This window comes from Equus caballus, chromosome 2 (genome assembly GCF_041296265.1).
Source record: "Equus caballus isolate H_3958 breed thoroughbred chromosome 2, TB-T2T, whole genome shotgun sequence".
In the NCBI taxonomy this organism is placed as follows: domain Eukaryota; kingdom Metazoa; phylum Chordata; class Mammalia; order Perissodactyla; family Equidae; genus Equus; species Equus caballus.
Genome location: NC_091685.1, coordinates 7,008,123 through 7,035,604, shown reverse-complemented (window position 1 = coordinate 7,035,604; position 27,482 = coordinate 7,008,123). Strand labels below are relative to the sequence as shown.

The window sequence follows — 27,482 nt, the reverse complement described above, 5'->3', positions numbered from 1 at the left end:
GAATTCCTATGCATAATTTAATGAACGAATGCTGAAGTCAGGTAAGTTTTGCAGGAAGTTCTTGTGGAAATCAGGTGATAGGTGGCTGTTAATATTCCTGTGAAATGACCGGAATGGGATGGGAGTAGGAGTGGGGGGCTTTTGACTGCTTAAATGATGAAATATTAAAATTGGACTGAGGTTTTCCTTTCAAGGGAAGTTATCTCCATCTAGGGAATACCTTAATAACTTAGAAAATATTCTTAACACCTTATGCTGTTCATCTTGTTAAAAATAAATATTTTAGCATCTAGGATCACATAGAAAATTGTGTTTTTCTCTCAGTTATCTTCTTAATACTACTTAGATTTCTTATAATGATAATGGCTTTGAGTTTAGTTACACGGTAAAAGAAGATGGCCATGAGAAGGTAATTACACCTTATGTAGTGTTCATCTTTCGCGGGACTGGAAATGAATCCAAGATCATTTTAGTTAAAAAAATAAGGAGAAAAACTCAGAGTATTCTTGTAAAGAGATACAATAAAAATTGATCAGGCTATAGTATTTTCTCTTTGAGGGCATCTTTGTACAGTTGTCAAAACAATTACTGATAGGAGTAAAGTGTTAAACTTGGATGCCACTGCTGCCTGTGCCGGAATAGTGTGCCTCCTGGAGGCTGGAACTTCTGCTCGAGGCCCCTCCTGCTCTGTCTGTCTGCATTGCTCATAGTGATGTTTTCCTGTTGCTGGCTTATTAACCTATTGCATGTCAGTTAATCTGATCTGTTCTAATCTCCTTTGATCTATTCAGTTTCCTCCCATTTCTGAATTCTTATAATTTTGATCAAATATGAATCATTCTCTCTACTCTTAAGGGTCATTTTTTAGATGGTGGTTATTTCACTCTTGCTCAATTGATGATTTTTATTCCTGCGTTCATTTTAAGACATATGTGCACAGATAAGAGCATGCTGCTTAGTTACAGTACCTAATACCTCTTTTATTTGATGAGGTCTTCCAACTTGATAGCTTTTTTTTTTTTCCTAACTTGGCATAGCTGAAGATGAAGGAAATGGCAGAGGATTCATATGGAATACTTACTTTTTATTAAACCAAGGATGCCCTAAACAGGGGATCCTGAAATAATCTACTTTTCCTGGTCTTTCCAGCGTCTTTCCTCTCGCATGGCTTAGCCTGATCTTTTACTGACTATTTAAGTTGATGCTTTTCAGTGTTACCTATCCCCTTTTCCTTTCTCCTGTTCTCTTCCTCCCCTCTTCCTGCCAGAGCTTTCAAACAGAACATAGTTTTTGTTTCTAGCCTTGCCTTGCAGTTTTGAGGCAATAAATATTCAAAATCTTATGGATTGTTCTTTGATGTTGAATGAGAAAGATGCTTAAAAAATTGAGTGGTTTCTATTCCTGGGCATGTGATATTACCTGAATCTAGAAGATAAAATTTGCTATCTTTCGTTTCTGTAGTATTTTTCATCCTATTTGCTTTTAAAGACAATAGTTAATATGTTAGTATTTAGTTAGTAAAATTATAGAGTATACAGATTCTTAACACACTTGTGATCATTCATATTGATTGATGGCACTTATGTGATAGTGGCACATTTTCATGTTCAAATGGGTCCTGTGCTTTTGAGACACACCAAAGATGTGAAATGGTTGTTTTTGTTGGATATTTTTACACAGGTTTATGATTGTACAAAATCAGAATTCACAAAAATGTTGAGATGTGTTCTCCTGAGCTTTAGGCTTCAGAATTTTTTAAATGATATTTTACCTGAACTAAGAAGAGCCTAAAAGTCTAGAAATGAAACAAAATATCATACAATGGGGTTATGCTATCTTAGCCCTCGATTTTGATTCTTTATAGAACTTTATAAAGTGCATTGAATATTAAACATACCCTACCCCCTCCCCTGCCGAATGTCTAAATGCTATCCCTGTTGCAAATCCTTAATAAGTTTGATGTTGTTTCGGTCCCTCTTAAGGGAATGTATGGTCTCCTTTAAAGAAGTCAGGGACCAAGTCATTAACCTCAGACTGATCGATCAGTCTGTATCAGAATTATCATGTAATTCTTATTTGTTGCATCCAGATAGTTTACTTAACTAAATAGTCTCCTTTATTGGATAAAATCACATATCTCCTTACTGTCTTCACTAGCTGGAAGAGAGACATACTATGAGTGTTACTGAGGAGGAGCTACATTATTTATCCAATATTGTGGAGGTCTTGATGTCCATATTTTGCAATCCATTCACATTGATTGTGTCTGTATTTGCTTTAGCTCAAGCCTGGGAGAACATGATGAGTGCCTCAAGCCAGAGCCCTAACCCTAACAATCCTGCTGAATACTGTTCTACTATCCCTCCCTTGCAGCAGGCTCAGGCCTCAGGAGCCCTGAGCTCTCCACCTCCCACTGTGATGGTACCTGTGGGAGTTTTAAAGCACCCTGGAGCAGAAGGTAGGGGATCATGTGCTATTCTCTCTCTTTTTCCTCACCAAGTTCCTCTAAAAAGGTGCTGATGTGATTTTACGGCACAAGTCTTTATAACAGTGCAGATAAGTCCCTTTGGGTGGTTATTAAAGTGGAAGAACAAGGTGAGAAATGTGTCGAGACTATTTCTGGGCAAGTAAAGAATAATATTGTGTTGCCTGATATTTTGGAGGCACCTCTAAAAATATCCCAATACCCTCTCCAACTTAAGAATGGAGTAATTATACTGCTGATACTTGAAAAGAGATACAGAATTTGAAGTCAGCCTGTAAAATCCTAGCCTCATCTTACTATAATGCTCTTTGTAGAAGTTTAGTAAGTGATAAAAATGAGAATTCTTGCTTCTGACCAGTCCATTCTAGTATTACTTTTTAGAGTATACATTGCCATTTTCTCTTTTCATTTTGAATCTATCCCTATAAGAATATGAAAATATTGTGTTAGGTACATAGACCTTCATAAAATCCAGAACTTTAATTCTGGTTATATCATATGATAGGTAGAAAATTATAGGCTCAATTTATTTTAGTTTATTATGTCTTTATGATTATGATATTGTTAGATCAAAGGCACTTTGTAAGTTCAGGGGATTATGAATAGTAAAAATAACAATTATATGTTTCCTTAAAATGATCTTGTGAAGAAGTTTCCCTTGATTATTTAAATCAATCTTCTTTCATTAACTTTGTCTTTTTGTCTAGTAATATTGCCTTCCCCTTGCTAAATAGCGCTCCTCCCCTTTTGAAGAGCAAAGACTTCTATTGACATTATCATACTCTTCCCCATTTTCCCTCTTTTCAGATCATCCCTTAGTCATACTCCTTGTATTTTTATGAGTTCAGGCTTTCTTTCTCAAAATCTTTATTCTCTTTACTTCATTTGTCGTTTTTGTTATTCTTCCCCTAGTCTCTCTTTGTTTTGGCTGTTTGAATTGATTTCCAAAACCGGATTTAAAGAGATCATTTCATCAGATTCAGTTTCCCAGCTTTTCCCCTGTCCTTTTACTAAAATGCAAACTACTTTTGCACTGCCAGATCAGTCTTTCTTCTTCAGTTACACTTTAGCCAAAGATCTGGTCAGTTTGCTTCCCAATTCTTACGTATCTGTGCCAACTCTTCCTTTATTAATTAATAATTCTTCAACATTCTTCAGGGCATCTCTGCCCTTTAAAAATACCCTATCATTTTTCTAGATATTTAATTCCTGTAGAAACCTCCTACATTTAGGAGATGTGGATGTCTATTGCTAGGTATTTTTCCCTGCTATTAAATTTCATAGGTACTTAAAACACCTTCCTTAGTTTCTCTGTCAATGATATGGGACAGAGTGTGCGGCATAATCACAGATATATTTAAGAACTCAGTATTTTAAAGCAAAATGTTTTAAATCTTTACATACAAGTTATAGAAGTAAAGAATATATTTAAATGTGTGTTTTTATTAATTTATAACCACTTATATACACAGTTACAGTTCTGATATTTGTAATTATAAGATGCTAAATATTGACTTCTTTGCACATCTGGAATTGGTGACCTTCTCTTCTTTGATGTTAGAAACTCTACCAATGTCACATTGATTCCTGTTTTATTTTTCTGGCTCCTCAAGTGGCTCAGCCCAGAGAGCAGAGGCGAGTTTGGTTTGCTGATGGGATCTTACCTAATGGAGAAGTTGCTGATGCAGCCAAATTAACAATGAATGGAACTTCCTCTGCAGGAACCCTGGCTGTGTCACATGACCCAGTCAAGCCAGCAGCTACCAGTCCTCTACCAGCAGAGGTAAGAAAACAAAACAGCAAGTAAAAATGAGTACCCGCCTTACTCAGCATTGTGCTGCCTCTGTCTTTTTTTCTAAGCTGAGTGACTTTTCTGTGGAACCCTATAGGTTTCGGATACAGTTTAGTGTATGTGTGCATATATGTGTGTGCCTGTGTTTGTCTGTAGGGTTAAAGTAACTGTGGCAAAATCTGTCCTTTTCTGCTCTATAGTTGCAGGTTTGTTCAGGAGAAAGATTCTTATGAAGCTTCTCAGGTGAGCTCAGGCTACTTCGGTAGCTAGAGGTGTTAGAAGGAATCCTGGCCCTTGATACATTGGTTTCAAACCATGTTCCCCAGGTTCTGTAGTGGCCTCTCGGGAGTGCAGTGGTGAGGAAAGGCCAGGCAATATGGAGGCAGCTGAGGAATCCCTCTGTTCCTTTCTCTTCAACCTGAGCATGTCTACTTTTTTCTGTTCTACCAATTATGTTTCCATTTAAGATTTTTTTAAAAGGATTCCAAAGCTTAAAAATAAGTTGAAAATCACTGACTTATTGAATGGAAGATTTATATAATTTTCCTAAGGAAACTAGCACATACTGTGCTGGCACCTCTACCTTGTCTCTATAGGATGTGCTGGTCATGGTTTTGGGGTTAATGGGATTCTCTTGGGCCCTAGTTTTCAGAAGGGGACAAATACCAACTACTTTTTTTGGAGACAGTGAGAGAACAGCCACGTAGGACCAAAATTAGAGATCCTTTTTTTTCAGTAGGTCCCTTTCTGTCGCTGATTGCCCTCTTGAATGTGGTGGTCAAGGTTATAATAAGGCTGTTAATTCTAACTATATGCTTCCTTTTTTTTTTTTTAATAAAATGAGATCAAAGTTTGGATAAAGTTTTTACTCTTGAAGTCTTCATAGAATTGTTAGTTGCTATTTATTTATGTTTATGTTCGGTAATATTTTTTCAGAAATTTACGTAGTTTATGGATTTGGTTGTAATTGAAATTGCTTGATGTTAAGATTAGGGTTATTGCTGTACAGAGCTAAATTTCATGTTTGGTGAAGGAACGTTAAACCATACCATAGCTGTCTTCAGATATTTCCAGGTCTTTTGGGGACTTTTCTGTGGCTGCAGAGGATGAGAGCCAGAACTATGTCTTAGTCTTTGTATCTGCACAATTACTAAGTCAAGAAGGTTTCTTTTTTCCCCCAGCTGTTTATCTGGAAAAATTTCAAACACACAGAAAAGTTGCAAGAATAGTCCAGTGAACACCCACATACTCTTCACCTATATTCACCAGGCATTAGTGTTTGCCACGTTTGCTTTACCCCTAAACACATGTGCACATTCACAGACATGCTTTTTTTTTTTTAATGAACCATTTGAGGATTAGTTGCACTTTATCACTTAATACTTGAGCTTGTATCTCCTAAGAACAAATCATTTTCTTACCCAAGCACAGTACAGTTATCAAATGAGAAAGAAATTTAACATATAATTCTATTATCTAATATATAGTCTATTTTCAGGTTTCCCCAATTGTCCCAATAATGTTCTTTATAGCTTTTTTGTACACATATGTGCATATATATACATTTTTTTATTAAATAAAATATATTTTTTAACATCAGGATCCCATCAGGGTTACAATTATATTGAGTTATCATGTTTCTTTGGATTTCTTTAATTTAGAACCATTCTCTCATTTTTCATTTTTTTGGTCTTTCATTTCATTAATATTTTGATGCATATTCGTCATGTTTTACATAATATCCTTAATTTGTATTTGTCTGATTTTTTCCTCGTGATTAGATTTGGGCAAGAATAATAATACTACATAAGTGATGGTCATTTCTTAGTGGAACACATCAAGCAATATCAGTTTGATAATTGGTTAGGTTGATGTCTCCTGTATTTCTCCACTTCAAAAGTAGCTTTTCCTCTTTGCAATTAATAAGTAAGATGAGGGGTGATACTTTGAGGCTGTGAGTGTCCTGTTCCTCAACAGTCTTTCAGTCAATAATTTTCCTGCCCTTTGACAATTCTTGCCTGAATCAGTTATAATTATGGTATTTATACAGTGATGATTTTTTGTTTCTCTTACATGTCTTTTACATTTCTTAGATTGTATGATAGGTTCTTAAAACATAATTTATTTTTTAAGGAAGATTAGCCCTGAGCTAACATGTGCCACCAATCCTCCTCTTTTTGCTGAGGAAGATTGGCCCTGAGCTAACATCTGTGCCCATCTTCCTCCACTTTATATGTGGGATTCTGCCACAGTATGGCTTAATAAGCGGTGTGTAGGTCCACGCCCAGGATCCGAACCTGCGAAACCCAGGCCGCTGAAGCAGAACACGCAAACTTAACTGCTATGCCACTGGGCCGGCCCCAAAACAGATATTTTCGAATGAATGAGAAAGCTCTAGTGAATGCATATTATAGGGAAACAAGATTCAGCTCAGTTAGGAGAAACTAAACCAAGTTAGTTATTTTATTTCTGTGCTCTCACATTGTTGAACCTTACACACATACTATTTTAATATTTATTTGGTAAAATGAGGGAAAACAAATTCTTTAAGGCCAGACTGGAATATGTTTTTTTCATCTTTATGGCCTGGCACTTAATAAGTGCCCAGTAAATGAAATAAATTCATTTTCACAGATGGTGTTTAAATAGAGGCCAAATGACCACTTCTCATGATATTATAAGGTGGATTTATGTGTCACTAAGTAGCAAGTTAGAAAGAATAGATTACTTTATTTCCTATACTGGAACTTCGAATCAGTTTATAATGGTTTGCTAATAAAATTTTCCAAATTTCTTCTTATATGATGAGCTACTGGGAACATTGCAAAATTTTAGCAAATACCTACTAAAAGCTTATAGTCTTAATTTATAGGTAGTATAGACAAAAGTATGGCAAGACATGGGCATTTTTTTAAAATAGTTTTAATCTTTATTCAAGAATAAAATATATATAGCAAAGTACTTGAAGAGCATTAATCTTTAGGAAACAACTTGGTGAATACAGGCGCACGCACACATGCAACCATATAGCCACCACTTAGGTGAAGATACAGAGCATTTCCATTACTCCGCAGGGCTCCCTCATGCCCTTTTTCCGTCAATACCTGCGCTTCTTTCCCCAGGGTAACCATCATTCTGACTTGTATCACCATGGCTTAATTTTGTCTGTTTTTGTGTTTCATATAAATGGAAGCATATAGTATATAATGTTTTGTCCCTAGCTTCTTAAACTCAAACTAATATTTATCCATGTTGTGTGCATCAAAAAATTAATATTTCTTATTGCTGAGTAGTATTCCATTATGTGAATTTACCACAATTTATCTATTTTCCTGTTAATGGACATTTGGATTGTTTCCAGTCTTTGGCTGTTATGAATAAGACTGCTGTGAACAGTCTTATGTGTATCAAAAACCAGTTTTTAAATGCTTTTCTTTTAACTTTTTTAAAGCTTGTTTTTCTTAAGTTATGGAGAATGTAGAGAAGAGAGCATCATTTTAATCTTTGAGCGTATTCTATTAAATTGTTAATTAAGTGGACTTAACCCTACCCAAAATGTGTTTTGCAACATTATACTTTATTAAGTATAGCTAACGTGATATGCATATTAATGCAAAGGAAAATGAATTTGAAATTTTATTTCATTGCATAATAAATGGAAAATTGTCTATTTTGATTTCTTTCTCAAAGTTAATTTTTTTCTTTTTATTGTAAAATATATATGACATAAAATTTACCATTTTAGCCATTTTTAGTGCACAATCCAGTGGCATTAAGTACATTCACATTATTGTACAACCATCACCACTATCCTTGATGTTAATTTGCAAAAGCAATATAAATGAGATTTTAAGTAGACCCAAATGCATTAAAAGTTCAGAAATTACGAGATAATATTGAAATTTTGTTTCTGTTGCCACTGCAGTTTTTAAAAATATTTTTCTTATATGGCAAAAGAAACCTAGGTAAAGGAGGCTTTCACCCCGCTGCAAGGCCTTTTCTCTCTATCATGATGTGATGATGCCAGAAGGAGAAACTGTAGAATTAGAAAGATTTTTAATAGTTAAGCCGAGTCCTTTGGGAAACCACAGGTTAATGAGTATCTTGTGCTATCTTTCAAAAAGTATGAATTCCAAATTTTCACTTAAATTCCTATATTCTTGACTATATTCTGCCAAAGTCTTGAACTCTCTGTGATGTTCACTTAACTGATTTGCTTTTCCTAGACGGATATTTCTCTGTTCTCTGGGAATATAACTCAGGTTGGAAGTCCTGTTGGAAGTGCAATGAACCTTATTCCTGAAGATGGCCTCCCTCCCATTCTCATCTCCACTGGTGTAAAAGGAGGTATGTGGACGTGTGTGTTTAAACAGGGATAATTACATACTCAGTTGTTGCCTTCTAATTAAGAGGAGATAGAACTTGAGTGATGACCATCCTTCTCCAACAAAAAAGCAACTCTTCAGTGCCGTGAAAACAATTGTTGCTGTTATTGATTGATTTAGAGTAGAGGTTTATGTTTTTATATTATGTCATTTCATTCATTGGAAGGACATAGAAGTTTTAATTGTGATATGTTTACAATACAGTATATTTTCATTGGCAGTTTTTCCTTTGTATTTTAAAGCACATAATACTCTGAAGAGTTACTTATGGTTCTAGGATTGGCCCACTTGATATGTCAGTACATTAATAAACTTTTTGTTTTGAAGTATAATATACATTCAGAAATGTACATATAATAAGTGGAGAGCACTGAACTTAAATAGCGATTTTACTGTTAAAAAATATTTTTAGGGAGTCCTGGTAAGAAAAATTACTATCCAATCAAAAGAATATTTAACTTTATGTGAAAGTTTGTTGCTGATGTATCCAGATCAGCATCTAGTCAGCACATCTTTAGGAGATAGTTTACCAATAATCTCTCCTCGGTTTTATCCTAGCCTTTTACCTGGTCTCCTTGCCTTCAGTCTTTCTCTCCTTTATGTTACCTTACACGTTGTTGCCAATTATCTTTCAAATATAGGTATTTTCATATATTGCACTTGCTTAGAAACATTCAATGGAGTCCCAATACCGTTAGTATAAATTACTTAGCATACGGTGTTCCTTATAATCTTATCTCAACTTACCTTTCTGACTTTATTTCCAGCCAATACCCCAGTACCTTACACACGTACTACAGGTTATTTACTGTTTTATGAATATTCACTTTTCACACTTCCATGCTTTTTTGTTATGCTGTGGAATTTCTTATGGGGGAAGAGAATGGACTTGAGTGCTGGACAAACCTGAGTTTTAATACCAGTACTATTCCATTCTAGCTGTATGATCCAGTGGGCAAGTCATTTATCCTTTCTGAATCTTTTTTCTAGTGTTTTTGTTTTTTAAAAGGTAGGTGACTAGACCTACTTAGTGTCATTGTGAATATTAAATCAGATTTCATACCTGAAGGTACATAGCAAGAAAGGAGTCTGGAACAAAGTAGGCATGTAATTAATATTTTCCTTTTCTTCCTTTTCTCTGCCTAGGATACCCTTCTATACTCTAGACTCCTTGAAGAACTCAACCTTTCAACATCCAGACTAATGGATTTTCTCTGAATCCTTACCTAGGCTGCCTCAGTACTCGTGTTCTGCTTTCTTATCTTTGTCCTAATAGAAATTCTTATAGATTGTTACTGCATTAATACTTCTCTCATTGTAGTTCAGATGTTGTGTAGGTCTGATTCTCTCACTTAGACCATGCATTCCTTCAATCTTAGTTCATGTTTATGTCTTCTGCTGCTAGCGTGGTGCTGGGCCAGTAGCAGGCTCTCAGCAACGTTGGCTGAATCTATCATACATGAAATCCAGCTGCATCCCAGACAGCACAATGATAATCTTTCACATAAAGTTAAGCAGGCTTTTGATTATGTAATGTCTTTGTGTCTTTACCAGGACTCCCTAAAAATATTCTTTTGTTAGTAAAATTGCTACTTAGGTTTCAACTTTTTGTTATTTTAATAAATCTTAGATTAATAAGAAATTAAAGTGGCCTCCTCTATTGTTAAAATAAGATTGCAGGTTCCATTTTCATTAAATGTCACATCCATTAAATCTAATTGTCAAAACCTCTCCTACCAAGAAACAATAACTAGTTATCTATGTTTGCTTAGTTAAACCATATTACTATCTCTTCATCAGAATTTTGCAATTTTGTGTTCCAGTGGAGGAACTTCATAAAAAGTTTTTCGTTTTTTCCTAAAGTCACTTAGTATTTCTCTGTCCAATAAATATTTTCATCATTTCCCATTACACCCCAAAAAAACAGTTTTTGTTTTCCATTGGTAAGTCGGAAATGATGTTATTTTGTTCTGCCTGGCTGTCCCTTAATGATTCAGTTTATAGAAGACCAAGCAAACAACATTCGGCTGTCAGGTTTTCAGTTTCTTTCCAATAGCTTTAGATTCGACAGCGGTTAATACCCATGATTTTGACTGAGAGGACTACCATCGTTCGAAATGGGATGGCTGAATCTTACATACTGTGCTTGCAGGGATTAAATGGGAAGGGTTCTGTTCAGAGTCTCAAGTATTAGCTTGTCCCTGTTCAGAAATGTGTGATTTACTGGTGATTTTGGTGATATGTGTGTGTACAGAACTCTTCCCTTGTACTTAGAGGAATTGTCTCATAAAAGCAGTCACTTATGATACTTTTAGTTTATTTTCTGGGTGCATTTCTTAAAGTAATTGTTTTTGTTTGTTTGTTTGTTTGTTTTGAGGAAGATTAGCCCTGAGCTAACATCTGCTGTCAATCCTTCCCTTTTTGCTGAGGAAGATTGGCCCTGAGCTAACATCTGTGCCCATCTTCCTCTACTTTATATGTGGGATGCCTGCCACAGCATGGCTTGATAAGCAATGGGTAGGTCCGTGCCCAGTATCTGAACTGACGAACCCCAGGCCGCCAAAGTGGATTGCACAAACTTAACCACTGTGCCACCGGGCCCGCCCCTTAAAGTAATTTTTAAAAAATCTCAAACTGTACAAAAGGGTTTAGAGTAAAAAGTAGGATTCCCCTCTACCTCAACCCGTAGATAACATTTCCAGAGGTAACTGGTATATTATCGCTTTCTTGTGTATCATAGATTATTTAAATGTTGGTCTTAGAACATGTAATATGTGAAATTCTTTTTAGGATAATTGGAGAATTTTTGTTAACTAGAAGGTCTGTCTTTAGATTATGGCACAAACCATTTTGTGGAGAAGTCTATACATAGGATAACTATTTTATCCAAACTGGACTGGGTTACTTTGGAGAGTGAAAGGGGCACTATTAACATGATACTGAGACAGCAGGTACAAACAAACCTATGTTCACCCTCTCTATAAATCAAATGCTTGTCTCTTTCCTGTGAATAATCAGCCCATTCCTTCATCAGATTTTTTTCCTTGATTTGTCCTTTTAACAAATCTCTTACATTATTTTCTCCCCTTACAGACTATGCTGTGGAAGAGAAACCATCACAGATTTCAGTAATGCAGCAGTTGGAGGATGGTGGCCCTGACCCACTTGTATTTGTTTTAAATGCAAATTTGTTGTCAATGGTTAAAATTGTAAATTGTAAGTTAGAAATTTGGTTTTTTGATATTAAAATGAGATACTTTACTGGCTCATAGATAGTAAATAAAACTTTCAAATTCATTATACACAAGTATTTTTATTTAGAACCACATCTTACTGAAAACTTGGATACTAAAGAAGTTGTTTTGTATAAAATTATATATCCCAGAGGACAACTGTGGGACTAGCTGAAACTCTTGCTTTTACTCATAGGAGTGAGATAGATGAATTCTCCATGGAGGAAAGCCAAACAAAACTTGAACTGATCTAAGTTAAGTTCTTCCTGAGATGGGTATGCTAAGTCACAACTCACCACCAGAATGACTGGAGGTGGATAAATTATCCAGAAGGGTCAAACAATTTACATGCCTGGTTTAAATCTCAGAAAGCTTAATCATGGTATAAAGCCATATTTGGGAGAAGTGTTAATAAAGTAACATACAGTAAAACTTCAATACGTCGTCAGTTAAGATTCAGAAGAACTTCTCAACTCTTGATGCTAGCGTCTTGGGCATCAGAATAAGAGAGAGGACAGTTAACTTAGAATCTTGATTCCAAACGTAATGGAAAATAGCGAATGCATTTTTTCTGGATGAGTGTTAATAAGCAGAGTTTTAGAGACAGGACAGAAGCTCCGGGGAACAGTCTTCTGGTTCCCACTATGTACTTGTTTTCACTTGACCTTATACTACTTCCTTACTTCCTTAGAGGTTCTACATAAATGAAATGCAGGTTTCTGGTTTACTTGCTAATCACGCCTGTGTATATTTGGCCAGTTGTTAATGCTTGCCACCTTTCCTTCTAGGATCAGATTTTAAAATAATTTGCTTGAAATTTCAATTTACCATATCTAGTTCATAAGTCATACTTAGAAAACAGGTAACCTAGAATTCCTGAAGTGTACACCATCTTAATACAGTTAAATTGAGCACCTCCTGTTTAGGTGTATAGTAACAATCCCCAAAATGAAAAAAGGGTTCTTTTATTAATTTTGATTTACATCTTAGTATCCATAATTTTAATTGAGTCCTTTTTGACTCCTTTGGGGATCCCATTGTATTGGAGTACAAATGATAAAAGTGCCAAAGATTGAACATTATTTTTAACTACATATGGCTTGTGCGATTGGGACTCTACATTACCTTAAAGTAAATAAGTAGAAATGACTAGTCCAGATAAGCCATCTTTTTCACCACTTGTTACAGCGTGAAACCAAGTAAAGTTATGCTGCTGATTATCTAGAATTTTCTCTCAGAAAGGACTGTAGTAACTGAAATAGCTAGAATCTTTCAGTCACAGATTAAATTTAATGTGTACGTACAAAAATATATTCTTCAGGCCACAACCTGAATCCAAAGGTATAATATTGGCTTGTATTGTTTTTTCTAGTCTTACATAAGTAATTATTTCCCTTGGTAAAGTGATTTTTTTTTTTAAATAAAGCTGGGAGAATACATCTTAATCGTTATAGCCTAGGATACATAGTTTAGTTTTACTTTAAGGAAATGTTGTTTCTTTTAATAATTACTCCCTTTAATAATAGAGTTAAAAGTTTTAATTTTCTTTCACTATTACTTCTTTTACTTCCCTTCCAATTGTTTTTCTAAGTGTTTCCTTAGAATCAGAGGCATTGGTATGTTTTATTTTCTACAATAGTTCTTTGGCTCAATGCAGTGACAGTTCACAGTTGAATTATTCAGACTCAGTATGATCTGTTTTATTCTTTGTTGTATTGTAACATAGATTTCTGTGCCTTTTTTTAAGGGTAAAGATTGAGAGGAATGTCTTTATTTTTCTATTTTTATTCCATCTTTAGATGTGAACAGGAAGTGCTGGTGTTTCACAACCAAGGGAATGCATGCGGTGGGTCAGTCTGAGATAGTCATTCTTCTCCAGTGTCTGCCAGATGAAAAGTGTTTGCCAAAGGATATCTTTAATCATTTTGTGCAGCTTTATCGGGATGCTCTGGCAGGTAGGAATGCTGTGTGGCTTAGACCGCACCCTTTATAGATGATAAAAGTTTTTGGACTCAGATGCGAAATAATAGTCTTAAATTTAGAAGCCTGGCATTGAACTTTGGTATTAGTGGCAAGTTCAAACTTGCCGTGGTTTGAGGAAATTCTAAATTTTAGGACTTCACCTGGTGTGGTGGTTATTATTTTACAAAGGCTGGAATCAGAGTTGTAAGAGAATCCATTGGCCTTGATGTATGAATATTTTCCTTTGAGTGGCTTAGTGGTCATGATATTGGTCCCTGGTAGAAGGAAGCATAATCATAACTTAATACTTGTTTCTTCAGTTAACAATATTTATATAATCATAATGTAAATATTCTTAATTTTCAAGTTTCAAAAATGACTAGCATGGACAACGTTTTTATGGTTTCAAAGTAAATTGTAAATGTTATTAATTGTAACAATGTAAAAGTAAGTGCATAGCTATTAGAAGTTAGAGAAGACCAAGGCTACTACTATCCAGACATGCTATTAAAAGTTGAGAGAGAAAGAAATATGTTTGTGTATTATTTGACATTACAAAGTTAACTTCCCCATAATTTAACAGAGGAGGTAAAAAGTGGTGTAATTGAGCTAAATTCTAATTTATCATAAAAGGAAGTAAAAAATAATATCTATGGTTGATAAACAGAGAAAGAGTATTACAATGATCGAAACTAAAACAAATGAATAATCAAAAAGATTGTCTCTGAGAAACAAGGCTTAGGGGAGGTGAGAGTGGCCAGGGTATTAAAACTATTTTCATGTATTATTTGATAATATTTTATAAATATATTAAAACCATAAATTGTTCATACTTTGTGAATGCAGTAATTTCCCTTGTGGGATTCTGTGCCAAAGAAATTATGTAAAATGTGAAGTATGCTTTGTTCATGAAAGTGTTTATTGTGGCATTACTTAAATTTAGCACAAAAATTAAAAGACAACCTAAATGCCCAGCTGTAGGTGGAAAGTTTAAATTTGTTACACTTATTAGATGTATGCTTCTTTTAAAGAACTTTTTAGCCATTAGAAGTAACATTTATGAATAGAATGTAACAGTGCTCTTGAAATAAGTACAAAAGCAGGATATAGAATTTCATCTTTAGTGTGATTGTAGCTTATGCATAAAAGATTATGCCTTTATGTCTTAATTAGTCTCTATGATAATTAGGTGTAGTATTACATGAGGACAAGGTGATACATTGCAACTGAACACATGATACCTGTGAAATACACTTTAGTATTTACTGTGTCAGTTTCTAAATGTATGGGGTTAATTTGAAGTCATCTAGGGCCTTCAGGTGATATAATACCCTGGATCTAAACTTAGTTCCAGAAATGGCAAACATTCACTTTTCTCCTCAATTTGAATGTATTCATGTGTAAAAACTCTAAACAGAGAAATGGCATTGGGGGTCGAAGTAACTATGTTCATGTCTGTTTTGAGAGGGCATCATGGACTAAGGCATGGAAGGTTTGTGAATGTCTTAATTAGGAGCTTATCCTTTCTTCTGTAGGCACTTAGGAGTCACTGAAAGAAACGAATGACATAATCAGATTTGCGTTTTAGAAAGATGACTCCAGAAGCAGTATGAAAATGGATCAAAGTCTGTGTTGGTGGCAGCTAGACCAGTTAAAAAGCAGTTGCAGTGGCTAAACGAGCAAACGTCACAGTGAATAAGCACTAGAATACTGCTCAACAATAAGAATAAACAGATTGCTGATACACACAACAGCACGGATGAATCTCACAGACATTATGCTGAGCAAAAGAAGCCAGACACAAAAAAGTACATATTGCCTGATTCCGTTTATATGACTCTGGAACAGGCAAAGTGAAGTCTGTAATAACAGAAATTAGACTGATGGTTACCTGGGGTGAGGGAGGGGTGCAGGTGCTGGACTTGAGTACAGAGGGGCTCTGGGAACTTTCTGGGATGATGTAAATGTCCTATATCTTGATTGGGATGGGGGTACATGGGTGTTTACCTTTCTCAAAACCCATTGAAATATACACCTAAAATCTGTGGGTTTTATTGTATGTAAATTATACCTCAATTTATGCATAATACCTCAAATTATATATAATCTGTTATATATAAATTATAAGTTGACTTAAATTTTTTATTGAGATATTGATATATAACATTTTAGTTTCAGGTATACAACATGATTTATGTATACGTATATATTGTGAAACCATCACCACGCAGTTACAAATTTTTTTTTCTTATGGTGAGAACTTTTAAGATCTACTCTCTTAGCAGCGTTCAAATATACAATATAGTATTGTTAACTGTAGTCACCATGCTGTACATTACATCCTCAGTACTTATTTATCTGATAATTGGAAGTTTGTTTTTGACTACCTTCTCCCATTTCAACCGCTCCCTACCCCCAGCCTCTGGCAACCCCCAATCTGATCTTTATTTCTATGAGTTCAGTATTTTCAGATTCTACATATAAGTGAGATCATACAGTATTTCTCTTTCTCTGTCTGACTTATTTCACTTAGCATAATGCCCTCAAGGTCCATTCATGTTGTCACAAATGGCGGGAATTCCTTCTTTTTTATGGCTGAATAATATTCCACTGTATATATATGCCACATTTTCTTTTTCCATTCATCTATTAATGACCACTAAGGTTGTTTCCATGTCTTGACTGTTGAAAATAATGCTGCAGTGAACATGGGGGTGTAGAAATCTTTTCAAGTTAGTATTTTTGTTTCTTTCGCATAAATACCCAGAAGTAGACTTGCAGGATCATATGGTAGTTCTGTTTTTAATTTTTTGAGAAAACTCCTACTGTTTTCTGTAGTGGCTGCGCCAATTTACATTCACACCAGCAGTGCACAAGGGTTCCGTTTTCTCCATATCCTCGCCAACACTTGTTATTTTAAAATTGATTTTTTAAAAAGCTACTGTAGGGATCCAGGAAGAAATTAAGAAATTATCAGGATTTAAGTAATGGCAGTGGGAATAAAGAGTGTTGAAGAGGTATGGAAGATAGTGATGCTTCAGTTCAGTAGGGTTTGCTAACTAAGGATGTGAGGGGTGAGAGAGGACAAGTCAAAGCTGGCTTTGGATTTCTGGCTTGGGCACCTGAGTAGACTTTGTTCTTGTTCACCGAGATAGTGAAGAGAAGAGGAGCAGATTTGGCAGGGGAGTGGGTGATGTGTTCTTTGTTCAGTGTATTAAATTTGAAATAATGACAACGGATGGTGATATGTAAATGGAAGAGGAATATATGGATATGGGCCTCAGGAGGTAGATCTGAGCTGAAATGCAGATTTGGGAGACCTAGCATTCATGTGATAGTTGAAACTATAGTGAATAGCATAGGCTGATGTGAAAAGACTAGAGCTTTGAGTGGAACTCTGAGAAATACCAACAAGGAAAGGATGTGAATGATTACATTAGTCATTAAAACATATGTTTACCATAAATGGTTATTCATTTTTAAAAAGTATCCTTCTATATCAACACAGTTCATTTTGAACTATCAAATTAAAAATGGAAAAATTCTACAACAGAAATTACTTGGAACTGGTGATAATCTAAGTTTGGACCATAATACATCTAAATTCTCTTAAATATTATCTATAATATAGGATGAGAGTCATGTGCATGTATATCTAAGTAAAGAACATTTCAAAAGCATAAGCGAGTGAGCTATAAGAGTCTTTCCTTGAAACGGAATAATTTTACAGCTCATAAAATATTGGGAATAGAAGATATCTTAAATCATTTAGTACAAACTCTTCATTTTTTATTTTTATTTTTTTGCTGAGGAAGATTTGCCTTGAGCCAACATCTGTTGCCAATCTTCCCCTTTTTATGTGAGCCACTGCCACAGCATGGCCACCGACAGATGAGTGGTATAGGCCCATGCTCGGGAACTGAACCCAGGCTGCTGAAGTGGAATGCGCCAAACTTCAGCACTAGGCCACCAGGGCTGGCCCCAAACTCCTCATTTTTTAGATGAGGAAAATGAGACCTAGAGGTATTAACAGCTTGCCTAAATCACAGAACTTGTTGGTGGCAGAATTAGAATCAAAGCTGCCAGACCAGTATTCTTTATATTATGTCAGTAGCCTCTATATGTGTATTAATAGTACAGCAGTTTGTTTTTTTTTTTGTTTTGTTTTGTTTTTTTAAAGATTTTATTTTTTCCTTGTTCTCCCCAAAGCCTCCCAGTACATAGTTGTATATTCTTCGTTGTGGGTCCTTCTAGTTGTGGCATGTGGGATGCTGCCTCAGCGTGGTCCGATGAGCAGTGCCATGTCCACGCCCAGGATTCGAACCAACGAAACACTGGGCCGCCTGCAGCGGAGCGCGCGAACTTAACCACTCGGCCACGGGGCCAGCCCCCAGCAGTTTGTTTGTTTTTGCCAAGGAAGATTCACCCTGAGCTAACATCTGTTGCCAACCTTCCTCTTTTTGCTTGAGGAAGATTTGCCCTGAACTAACATCTGTGCCATTCTTCCTCTATTTTGTACCTGGATCTCCGCCACAGCATGGCTGCCAACAAGTGGTGTAGGTCTGTGCCTGGGAACCAAGCTGAGGCTGCCAAAGTGGAGCACACTGAACCTAACCACTAGGTTACAGGGCTGACCCACAGTACAGCAGTCTTTAAAAAACAGATAAGCATAGTATCATGTGCTATGCCTGTTTTGTTAAGAATCCTGTTTTTAGATAATCAAGGTAGTAGCTTGATATATTATTTCACTATGATTTTTTTAATAAGTGGAACATATTTTAAGTGTTCTAAAACAATTTTAGTTCATTATTTTTTCCCTCTGTGTGGCACACTGTGTAGAATTGACAAATTGTATCTTAAATTTCCCCTGAATGTGAAAGCTCTGAATACTCTATCACTTGCTTAGTGGTCACTCTGCCATAAATCACTGAAAAAGCCTTAGAAGCCCTTGAATGAACTTTCTTTATAGTTTCCTACTAGTTTATGTGTATTTAATAATATGTGTGTGTATATGTGCTTATTTAGGATATAAAAATTATTTTTGTCACTCTTAGTTATGCTTTCCACAGTGAGGGGGAAAATTGTATTTTGTGAGAAGTGACATTTTGAGAGTTCCACGGTGCCTTCTGGTTATTGTAGTGCGATGGGAGTATTCTAAATTGTGTATTATTTCTTCCTATCTCCTCTCTCTTCCTCCACGTTTTGTACTTATTTACAAACAAACATTCAGAACATGCGTTTGAATGAGATGAGAATTGTATCTTCCAGATTATTTTTTCCAGAGTTAATCTCTGATAGTTTTTTTCTTACCAAAAACCTTTGTTGGCTCCTTATTGTCTTTAGAATAAACTGCGTACTCTGACATTCAGCATCTGCATAATCTGATCCGCATACATACTGGAAGGTAGTCTCCCTGTACTTCCATTGTAGCCAAACTAAACATTTCTTGGTTCTTTATATATTCTGATGATTTCCTACTTCGTTACTCATGAGCCCCACCCCCTGTGCTATTTTTCAGTATTCCAGCTATCTGAATCTTACAACTTCTCTTAAGTCTCAGTCAAAGACCACTTTTTCCACGAATTCTTTCCCAGGTAGAAGTAATCTCTTCTTCTGAACTCTTAATTATCTTTAAAAAAAATATTTGCTATACACAAAAGTACATGTATGTACCACAATTTGTTTATCCATTCACCTGCAATGTATGAAAAGTTCCAATTTTTCTGGATCTTTGCCAGCACCTGGTATTGCCTTTTTTTTGTTTTACTTTTTGTTTTTCTAATGAGTGCATAGTGGTATCTCATTGTGGTTTCAGTTTGCGTTTCCCTAATGACTAACAATACTGAGCATCTTTTCATGTGCTTATTTGCCTTCTGTAGCCCTTCTTTTGCCCATTTAAAAATTGAGTTGTTTTCTTAATGAGTTTTTAGTACTTTATGAATTTGGGGTACAAGTCCTTTATCAGATAGTGTGTTTTGTAAATATTATATTCTAGTCCACGGCTTGTCTTTTCATTTTCTTATTTTGATGAAGTCCGGTTTATCAGTTTTTCTTTTGTAGTTTATACTTTAGTTTCCTAAGAAATCCTTCCCTTAATCCAAAGTCACAAAAATTTTCTTCTATATTTTTTTTGTAGAAGTTTTATAGTTATAGTTCTTATATATAGATCTGTGGTCCATTTTGAGTTAATTTTTGTACAGAGAGTGAGGTAAGTCTTGAAGTTCTTTCTTTTCTTTTTTTTTTTTCACTTATGGATATCCAGTTGTTAACAGCACTATTTGTTAAAAAGACTATTCTTTCGCCATTGAATTACCTTGGCACTGCTTTTGAATTTAGTTTACCTTATATGTATGGGTCTGTTTCTGGACTCTATTCTGTTCCATTGGTCTATATGTGTATGTATATGTGGATTTCAATTTTTAGTGCTGAGTATCAAAGTGTACTTTTGATCTGAAAACACATTTCTTTCTTTAAAAATTTGGAAAATTCTTGGCTATTATCTCTTTGAATATTACTTCTCTTTCATTCCCAACATTGTCTTCTTTTGAACTCCTTTTTGATGTTGGAGCCTGTGAAATCAATCTTTGATATCTCTCTTTTTTTTTTTTTTTTTTAAAGATTTTATTTTTTCCTTTTTCTCCCCAAAGCCCCCCGGTACATAGTTGTATATTCTTCGTTGTGGGTTCTTCTAGTTGTGGCATGTGGGACGCTGCCTCAGTGTGGTCTGATGAGCAGTGCCATGTCCGCGCCCAGGATTCGAACTAACGAAACACTGGGCCGCCTGCAGCGGAGCGCTCGAACTTAACCACTCGGCCACGGGGCCAGCCCCAATCTTTGATATCTCTTAATTGCTCTTTTGTATAATTTTTCTCTTTGCCTTTCTGTGCTGGATCCTAGGTTACGTTCTTCAGTGAATTCTTCCAATTTAATATTTATCTCTCCAAGAAAATTATTAATTCAAGATAAATATTAATGTGAATTAATATTTACATGGGCATAATAAAGTTTACACTTTTATTGATTTTCAACTTTTAGATTTAAGTTCAGAACAAAGCAAGAAGACAATTATAATTATAAACACTGAAAATAAATATTATTGACTTTGCAAGTTAAATCATTTTTAAATTTGAAAACTACTTTTGTTCCCTTTCAGTCATTTGCAATTCTATGTTTGCACACGTGTTTATCTTCTCTCAACTAAACTTTGGGTATCCCAAATCTAATCTTTGTGAATTGAGAGCATATTTGTGTAGCATAATAGCATAGTGATGGGTATGATGACAAAATTGAAGCTGCTTAAACCTTCCAGTGGCTTCCCACTGTGATTAGAATAAACTCCAAACTCCTTCCTTTGACCTGCCAGGTCCTATGTGATCTAGTCCCTAAAGATCCCTTTGATCTTATCTCCTACTCCTCCTCTATTTGCTTTAGCTGTGTTAATCATCTTTTTGACCTTTGAACTCATTTCCAACTCATGGCCTTTGCACTTGCTGTTCCTATACCTGGAATGCTATTCCTTAAGCTCTTTATTGGCTCTCTCTTCATTCTGGTCTGTTCTCAAATGTTTCTTCCTCAGAGGCTTTGCCCTGACCCTCTTAGCTCAAGAAGTGTTCTCTCCCTTGCCCTCATCAATCTGTCACGTAACCTTCTTTGTTTTATTTTCTTCAAAGCATTTATCACTAACTTTACCACCTGAAATTATTTGTCTTCCTCCTTTAGAATGTAAGCTCTATGAGGACAAGATTTTTATCTGTCTGACTCAACTGTGTACCAGCCCTTAGAACAAACAGTCTGACATATTGGAGAGGCTTAATAAAAAACCTGTAGGTTGAAGGAATTAATAAATTGGTGTGATATCACTAGGAAGCATTTTTTCGTCATTTGGTGGAAAAGCACCTGGAGCAAAGGGGTCCTGAGAGAACACTTGTGTTAATAAAAATGCTTGTGCTTATTACTCCTGACTTCTTGTTCCTGCTGGGACTTGGAGACAGGGGAAAATAGCATTTTGGTCACCCTAAGAGTGTTTTTGAGGCCCAGTGTCTCTGGTCCCTGAGAAAGAAATACCATTGTTCAGTCAAGCAGGTCACTTGGGAAGTTTCTGTAATTTCAGATCTTTGAAAGATCTTGTTTGTTTTTACTATTTCTTTTTGTTACCTACCCTCATTATAAAGTCTTACTTATTTTCTATCTTTTAAGTCATGGCTACTTGGGTGAACTCAGATGAACTTTTAGTTAATTTAAATTTCTTTCTTACATAGATTTATCAAAAGGCAAAGCTTTAAAGCACTATATTACTGATCTGTGTGTTATCAATAAATTGCAATCATCTTCTTTGAATTTTATTTTTATTAACCATTTTTGTAAAGTTACTAATAAAATTATAGACCTCAAAGACAGTGGAGTCTGAGCTTTCATTTTTTAATGTAGAAGTTTATCTCAGTCTAAGAATATAGGTGCATACTCACTATTAGAATATTTTAAACCACCATCTCTCACCCGTTTTCTATCCTCACATGTATATAAAAGAAAAACTACAGGTGAATTAGAAGACGGGAAAAAAAGAGATTCTTAAAAAGTAGCCTTTCAGAGAATATACACAAACAATTGGTAGGATATTTGTAAAAACATGATAGGTATCCTGTAAATATCTGTGGAATGACTAGCAGTCAGTCAAGTTTTGTGCGTATTAGGAAATATTTTATTAATATGTGTATCTCTTCTGGATCATGACCTCGCAGTATATATCATATCGTAAATGCTAGATCAATTCATGCCCCAGATGTTTCAGATTTGAGTAGCTTGCCATTATTTCTCATGGCAACAAAAATCACACTGCTTATAATCTTTGATTTCTGAAGCAAGTCACTTTTTTATTTGTAAAATAAGAAAAAGTTTCCTAACCAATGTGTTTCAGGGAAAGAGGAACTTCATTGGTGTTTTCGCTATCATCAGTAATTTTCTTGTATTGTTTTTCCAGTTAAAGAATGTTATCTCATGGCTCAGGTTTTTATTTTATTTTTCCAATTAAGTGTGAACCTTTTAGGTAAATTTATTTTGTGTCTTTCTGTGAGCAAAGGAGACATGGTATTGCTTCTTTGCAAAGTAATTTTTCAAGTGATGAGAAAATAATATGGAATTATTTATGAAGACGTGATTTAAGACTAATGCCTAATATTTATTGAGCGCTTATGCATGCTAGGCAGTGTATTCATTGCTTTACGCGCAGTGTTTCATTTCTACTAACTACAACTCTATGAGATTCATACTGTTCTTGTTCCCATTTTACATATGAGGAAAGTGAGCGGCACTGAGGGCATCAGTAACTTGCCCAAGATCACAAACATAGCTACTAAGTGGTTAAACTCAGGTTTTAATTCAGCTGTGTCTTCTCTAAATTCCATGTTTTGAACCATGAGAAGCGATAAACTGCCTCTGGAGCTTTTTGAAGTTACCTGGTAAGTCTCACAGATGCTCCAAACTGAGGCAATTACCTTATATGAGTACTCCTGCTTACCTGCACTTTACCGTATTACAAAGAACTCCAAGGGACTATCTAAATTCTTCTGATGGCTTGAGATTTAGTTATCTTAATGTTTAAAAATATTTGTTTTTTTGACGTAAATGAACCATTTGCTTGGAAATTGTTCCATTTGAGTTAATGTGAGGATTGATAAATATGCTTTGAAACAAAAGGAAACTATTGTGACATAGATATTTAAATCATATTTGAATTGAATTTAAAGATGGCTATTTGCAAGTACTTTTAAAAACAAAGTTTAAATTCCAAATTTAAGATGGAAGATTGCAAATTACTATATATATGTTTTTTTAAAGAATGTGATATATGGAAAGACTAGGAGATCGAAATATCTGCTTTCTAGATGTTGTTATGCCACTTACTTACCCTGTGTCTTTTGGGAGTCATTTCACCTCTACCCCTAAGCTTCAATTTCTTCATCTGTAAAATAAACCACCCAAAATTCAGGGGAATGGTACCTGCTCTGTTAACCTAGTTGCACTGGTCTGATGATTACCTGATTAATGCCATGTAAAATTGCTTTGTAAACTATTGATATAAAGCATTTGATGTCCTTGCCAGGTCATTTAAACTCAGAAGCAAGAGTTGGTGTCTATTTTAGTTATATGGATTCTTCAGTTGTTTGGGGGTATATAGAATTAATTCAGTGGATTCATTGTGTTGAATGTTCCCATAGATAAGTGCCTGTATTATAGATAAGCACATAACAGACTTTATGAGTTCAGGAGCCCCAGATTAAGTCTTCAAAGAAAAGCTTTTCCTTGTCAAATTTTCATACCCAGTATTTTATTTTTGCCAATATCTACCCCCATGGAGTATTACGTTTTTGTAGATAAGATGGTAAATGACAGTCTAAATTAAATGACTCATTAGGATTGATAGAGATTTCTTAATTTTTAAGAAAGCAAATCCTTAAAGAATAAAAGATATATTTTATAATGTAAGGGGACATAGTGAAGAATCCAGATGTTATTGCAATGGGGAGGGGGTTGTTAGGCGGTAGAAACAGAAAGGTGATCAATATTTGTGGGAAAATAACCAGTAATAGACTCCAGTCTCTAATAGGGAGCTCCCAAAGGAATAATGAATGAATGCCTTGAGTACCAAACCAACCTAGTTTTCACCTCTGAGCTGTGTTCACTAGGGCAGTCTTATGAAACATAAACATTATGCCATCTTTAGGAGCTTTAAAGGAACGCTGTTGTGTGCTCTCCATTGTCGAGGGAAAGAAATCTATCTCTCATTCTCTCCTTCCCTCCCTGTCCCAGGTAAAAAGGTGAGCATTTATGCAAACCTTACTCTAAAATCTTTGATAAAGCAAAGAAAATCCTATGATGTTTGGCTGATCATTATATGTATATTTGCATTATAACATAATAATTCCATTTTTTGGGAACACATTGTGTGGCAGGTCATGTTAGGCATTTTTCGTATATTTTATTGTTTGTTCTTCACAACACGCCTGAAATTTAGTATAATCTCCCCCATTTTACATGGATGTTGAGGCTCACAGATGTTTAGTAACTTGCCCCAAAATCACACAATAGTGAGTGATCGAACTGGTATTCAAAGCCGTTATCTCTGTGATTCAAAAATCTGTGATTTTTTTCAAAGTTTGTAGTGCTTCCTTGATATGAGGATTTTTTTGTTTTTATAGATCTGGCCCAGCCACTTAAATGTGCAGCCAGATTTGGTTAATCCTGGGGCAAGAATATTACCCCTAAATGTGTTTGGCAGATGATGATGTCCAGGTGAACATGGCTCTTAGCCACAAAGCTTCTCTGAATTTTGTGGAGAGTGTTCCCTTTACTTGTGGACCCTACTGTCAATGTAGATTCTCACTCGACCCAAGGATTCTATGGCCCCTCACTAAAGTGCTCTGCGAACAGACTCTAGTTTTTGAGGAAAGTAAGCATTAACTTCTCTGATGGGGATTTCTGTATTTGGTGTTACTTCTTTCAGAGATATCAAAGGAAGCTTGCACATGTCTAGCGAACATATCTGCTGTCCCGTTATTGAACAGCTCTTGTCAGGAAGTTCTTTTGTAATTCTAGACTAAGGATAATGTTTCGTTCATGAAGGGCTGATTTGTTACTGTTTCATTAAAAAAATTTGAATTAGAAAGTGCTTAGTAAAGAGCATTTGCAGTTAAAAGGAAAAAAGAACCTTCCTAATGTGAATTTAAATAGGCCCTAAGTTGTTTACATTTCATGTTTGTCTCAACCAAAATTACAAAGAATAAATCCTATCTGTGTTATTACCTTCTCCATAAATTTTCTTCTTCCCTCAGTGTCTCATACATACCTGTACTTACTGTCTTAATTCTTTATGTTCATGAATTGACTTTGTTCACCCAATGAGATTGTAAGCTCTGAGAGCAGGTACTTAATCTTACCATTTTCATGACCTTTGAGGCAATAATTCTTATCCTGAGACCTCTGTAGTAATTCATACAGTAAAGTGGGACAGTCTAACTGAGGAAGGCATCAATATTTTTGGCTTTTAGCTAGACAAACTTCTACAGTGTGATGATATGAGTTATGTCATGATCACCACAAGCCCTGGATAAAATTGGAAAACAAATTTTCATTTAATAAATGCCATTTATTTAAAAAACAACTTTATAAACATGGTTCTTTCATGGTGAAAGGTTGGGAATTAGTGTTTAGTAGTGTCTGGCCCAGTGTTGAGTGATAATGATTACTAAAAATATGATTGATTTATTGATAGAAAGTAATAATGAACTTTTTTGTTTTAGGGAATGTTGTGGGCAATTTGGGACATTCCTTCTTCAGTCAAAGTTTCCTTGGCAGTAAAGAACATGGGGGGTTCTTATATGTGACGTCTACATATCAGTCACTGCAAGAGCTACTTCTCCCAACCCCACCTTACTTGTTTGGGATTCTCATCCAGAAATGGGAAACTCCTTGGGCTAAAGTATTTCCCATCCGACTAATGTTGAGACTTGGAGCTGAATATCGACGTAAGTAGTAAAATATCTTCTAACCCATATGACCAACACATGATGACTAAATAAAGTCTTGAAGTATTTAGAGCCCCCCTGGTGGTACACTTCAGCAGAAGTAGTCTTTTGAAATGGCTAAGCTAAACTTGCTCATTTTCTCAACTTATTTTGGCTATAATGGGAAGGACTGAAAATGTCAAATGAGAAAGTTAGTGATTATTTATTGCCTTGTAAGCTTACTGGTTTTATAGTACATTAATAAATAGATAATCATCTTCAGAAAAGAATGAATTTGAACTTAAGTAACTTTTTTATAGTATCTATATATAGTGAGCATGTTTTTTGTCACTTATGTGGAAAATAGTTATGACAAATATTTTACATACTATAACAGATACTGGAAACTAGTGGTGTAGAAATCATTCTCAGTTGGTAAGGTGAGCAACAGAAGAGCTTCCTTGCCCATGGTTGTAGCAGTATAACAAAGTTGTCCCTTTTTTTCAGACATTAAGGGCTTAATGCAAGCTCTATTTTAAACTTTGTATCTTCACCTAATTAAAAGTGCCCTGGTCTAGGAATCAGACCACTTGAATAAGGTTCTTAACTCTGTTACTTTCTCTGTAACTTTGGGCAAGTCGCTCACGTTGTCTGATTCTCAGTTTCTTTTGCAACTGGAGATCAAAATGCTTGCCTTTTCTATTATATAAGATTGTTAAGAGGATCAAATGAGATAATGAAGATTATTTTCTAAACCATAAAACTATATGTGTGCTCATCAAGTCAGCTTCATTCTTTCACTTATTTATTCTTTAATTCAACAAGAATTTAATAAAGGCCTACAATGTGTCATGAATCCTGAGAATTCAGAAATGACTAAGACATGCTTATGGGCTCTTGGGAACTTTTGTAAGGAAGGCATACAGAAATCGTGATTATAGTAGTATGTTGTATTAAAACACATGCTCAAAGTTAACAGAAGTTCTTTGGGAGCCCCAAGATGGGCTCTAACTTACCAAGAGTGAAGGAATTGGATAAGAAACATTTCTTGGACCAAGGTGCCTCTGGACTGAACTGTAAAGGAGGCATTTGAATCAGGTAAATGAAGGAGGGAAAAGAAGGATG

General features: G+C 35.3%; 1 protein-coding gene across 10 annotated transcripts in view; it reads left to right on the top strand.

The window, feature by feature from the left end:
- ZFYVE9 (zinc finger FYVE-type containing 9) overlaps window positions 1–27,482 on the top strand; it is a 193,048-nt gene that overhangs the window by 121,290 nt on the left and 44,276 nt on the right. For 6 of the 10 annotated variants that reach the window (XM_070259969.1, XM_070259968.1, XM_023636818.2 and 3 more), the window contains 6 exons: window positions 2,282–2,458; window positions 4,099–4,268; window positions 8,504–8,624; window positions 11,756–11,878; window positions 13,695–13,850; window positions 26,154–26,378. In XM_070259969.1, the coding sequence (XP_070116070.1) occupies window positions 2,282–2,458; window positions 4,099–4,268; window positions 8,504–8,624; window positions 11,756–11,878; window positions 13,695–13,850; window positions 26,154–26,378 (972 nt within the window). The remainder of the gene's footprint in view (window positions 1–2,281; window positions 2,459–4,098; window positions 4,269–8,503; window positions 8,625–11,755; window positions 11,879–13,694; window positions 13,851–26,153; window positions 26,379–27,482) is intronic. The other 4 variants (XM_070259974.1, XM_070259973.1, XM_023636820.2 and 1 more) reach the window with 1 other exon arrangement.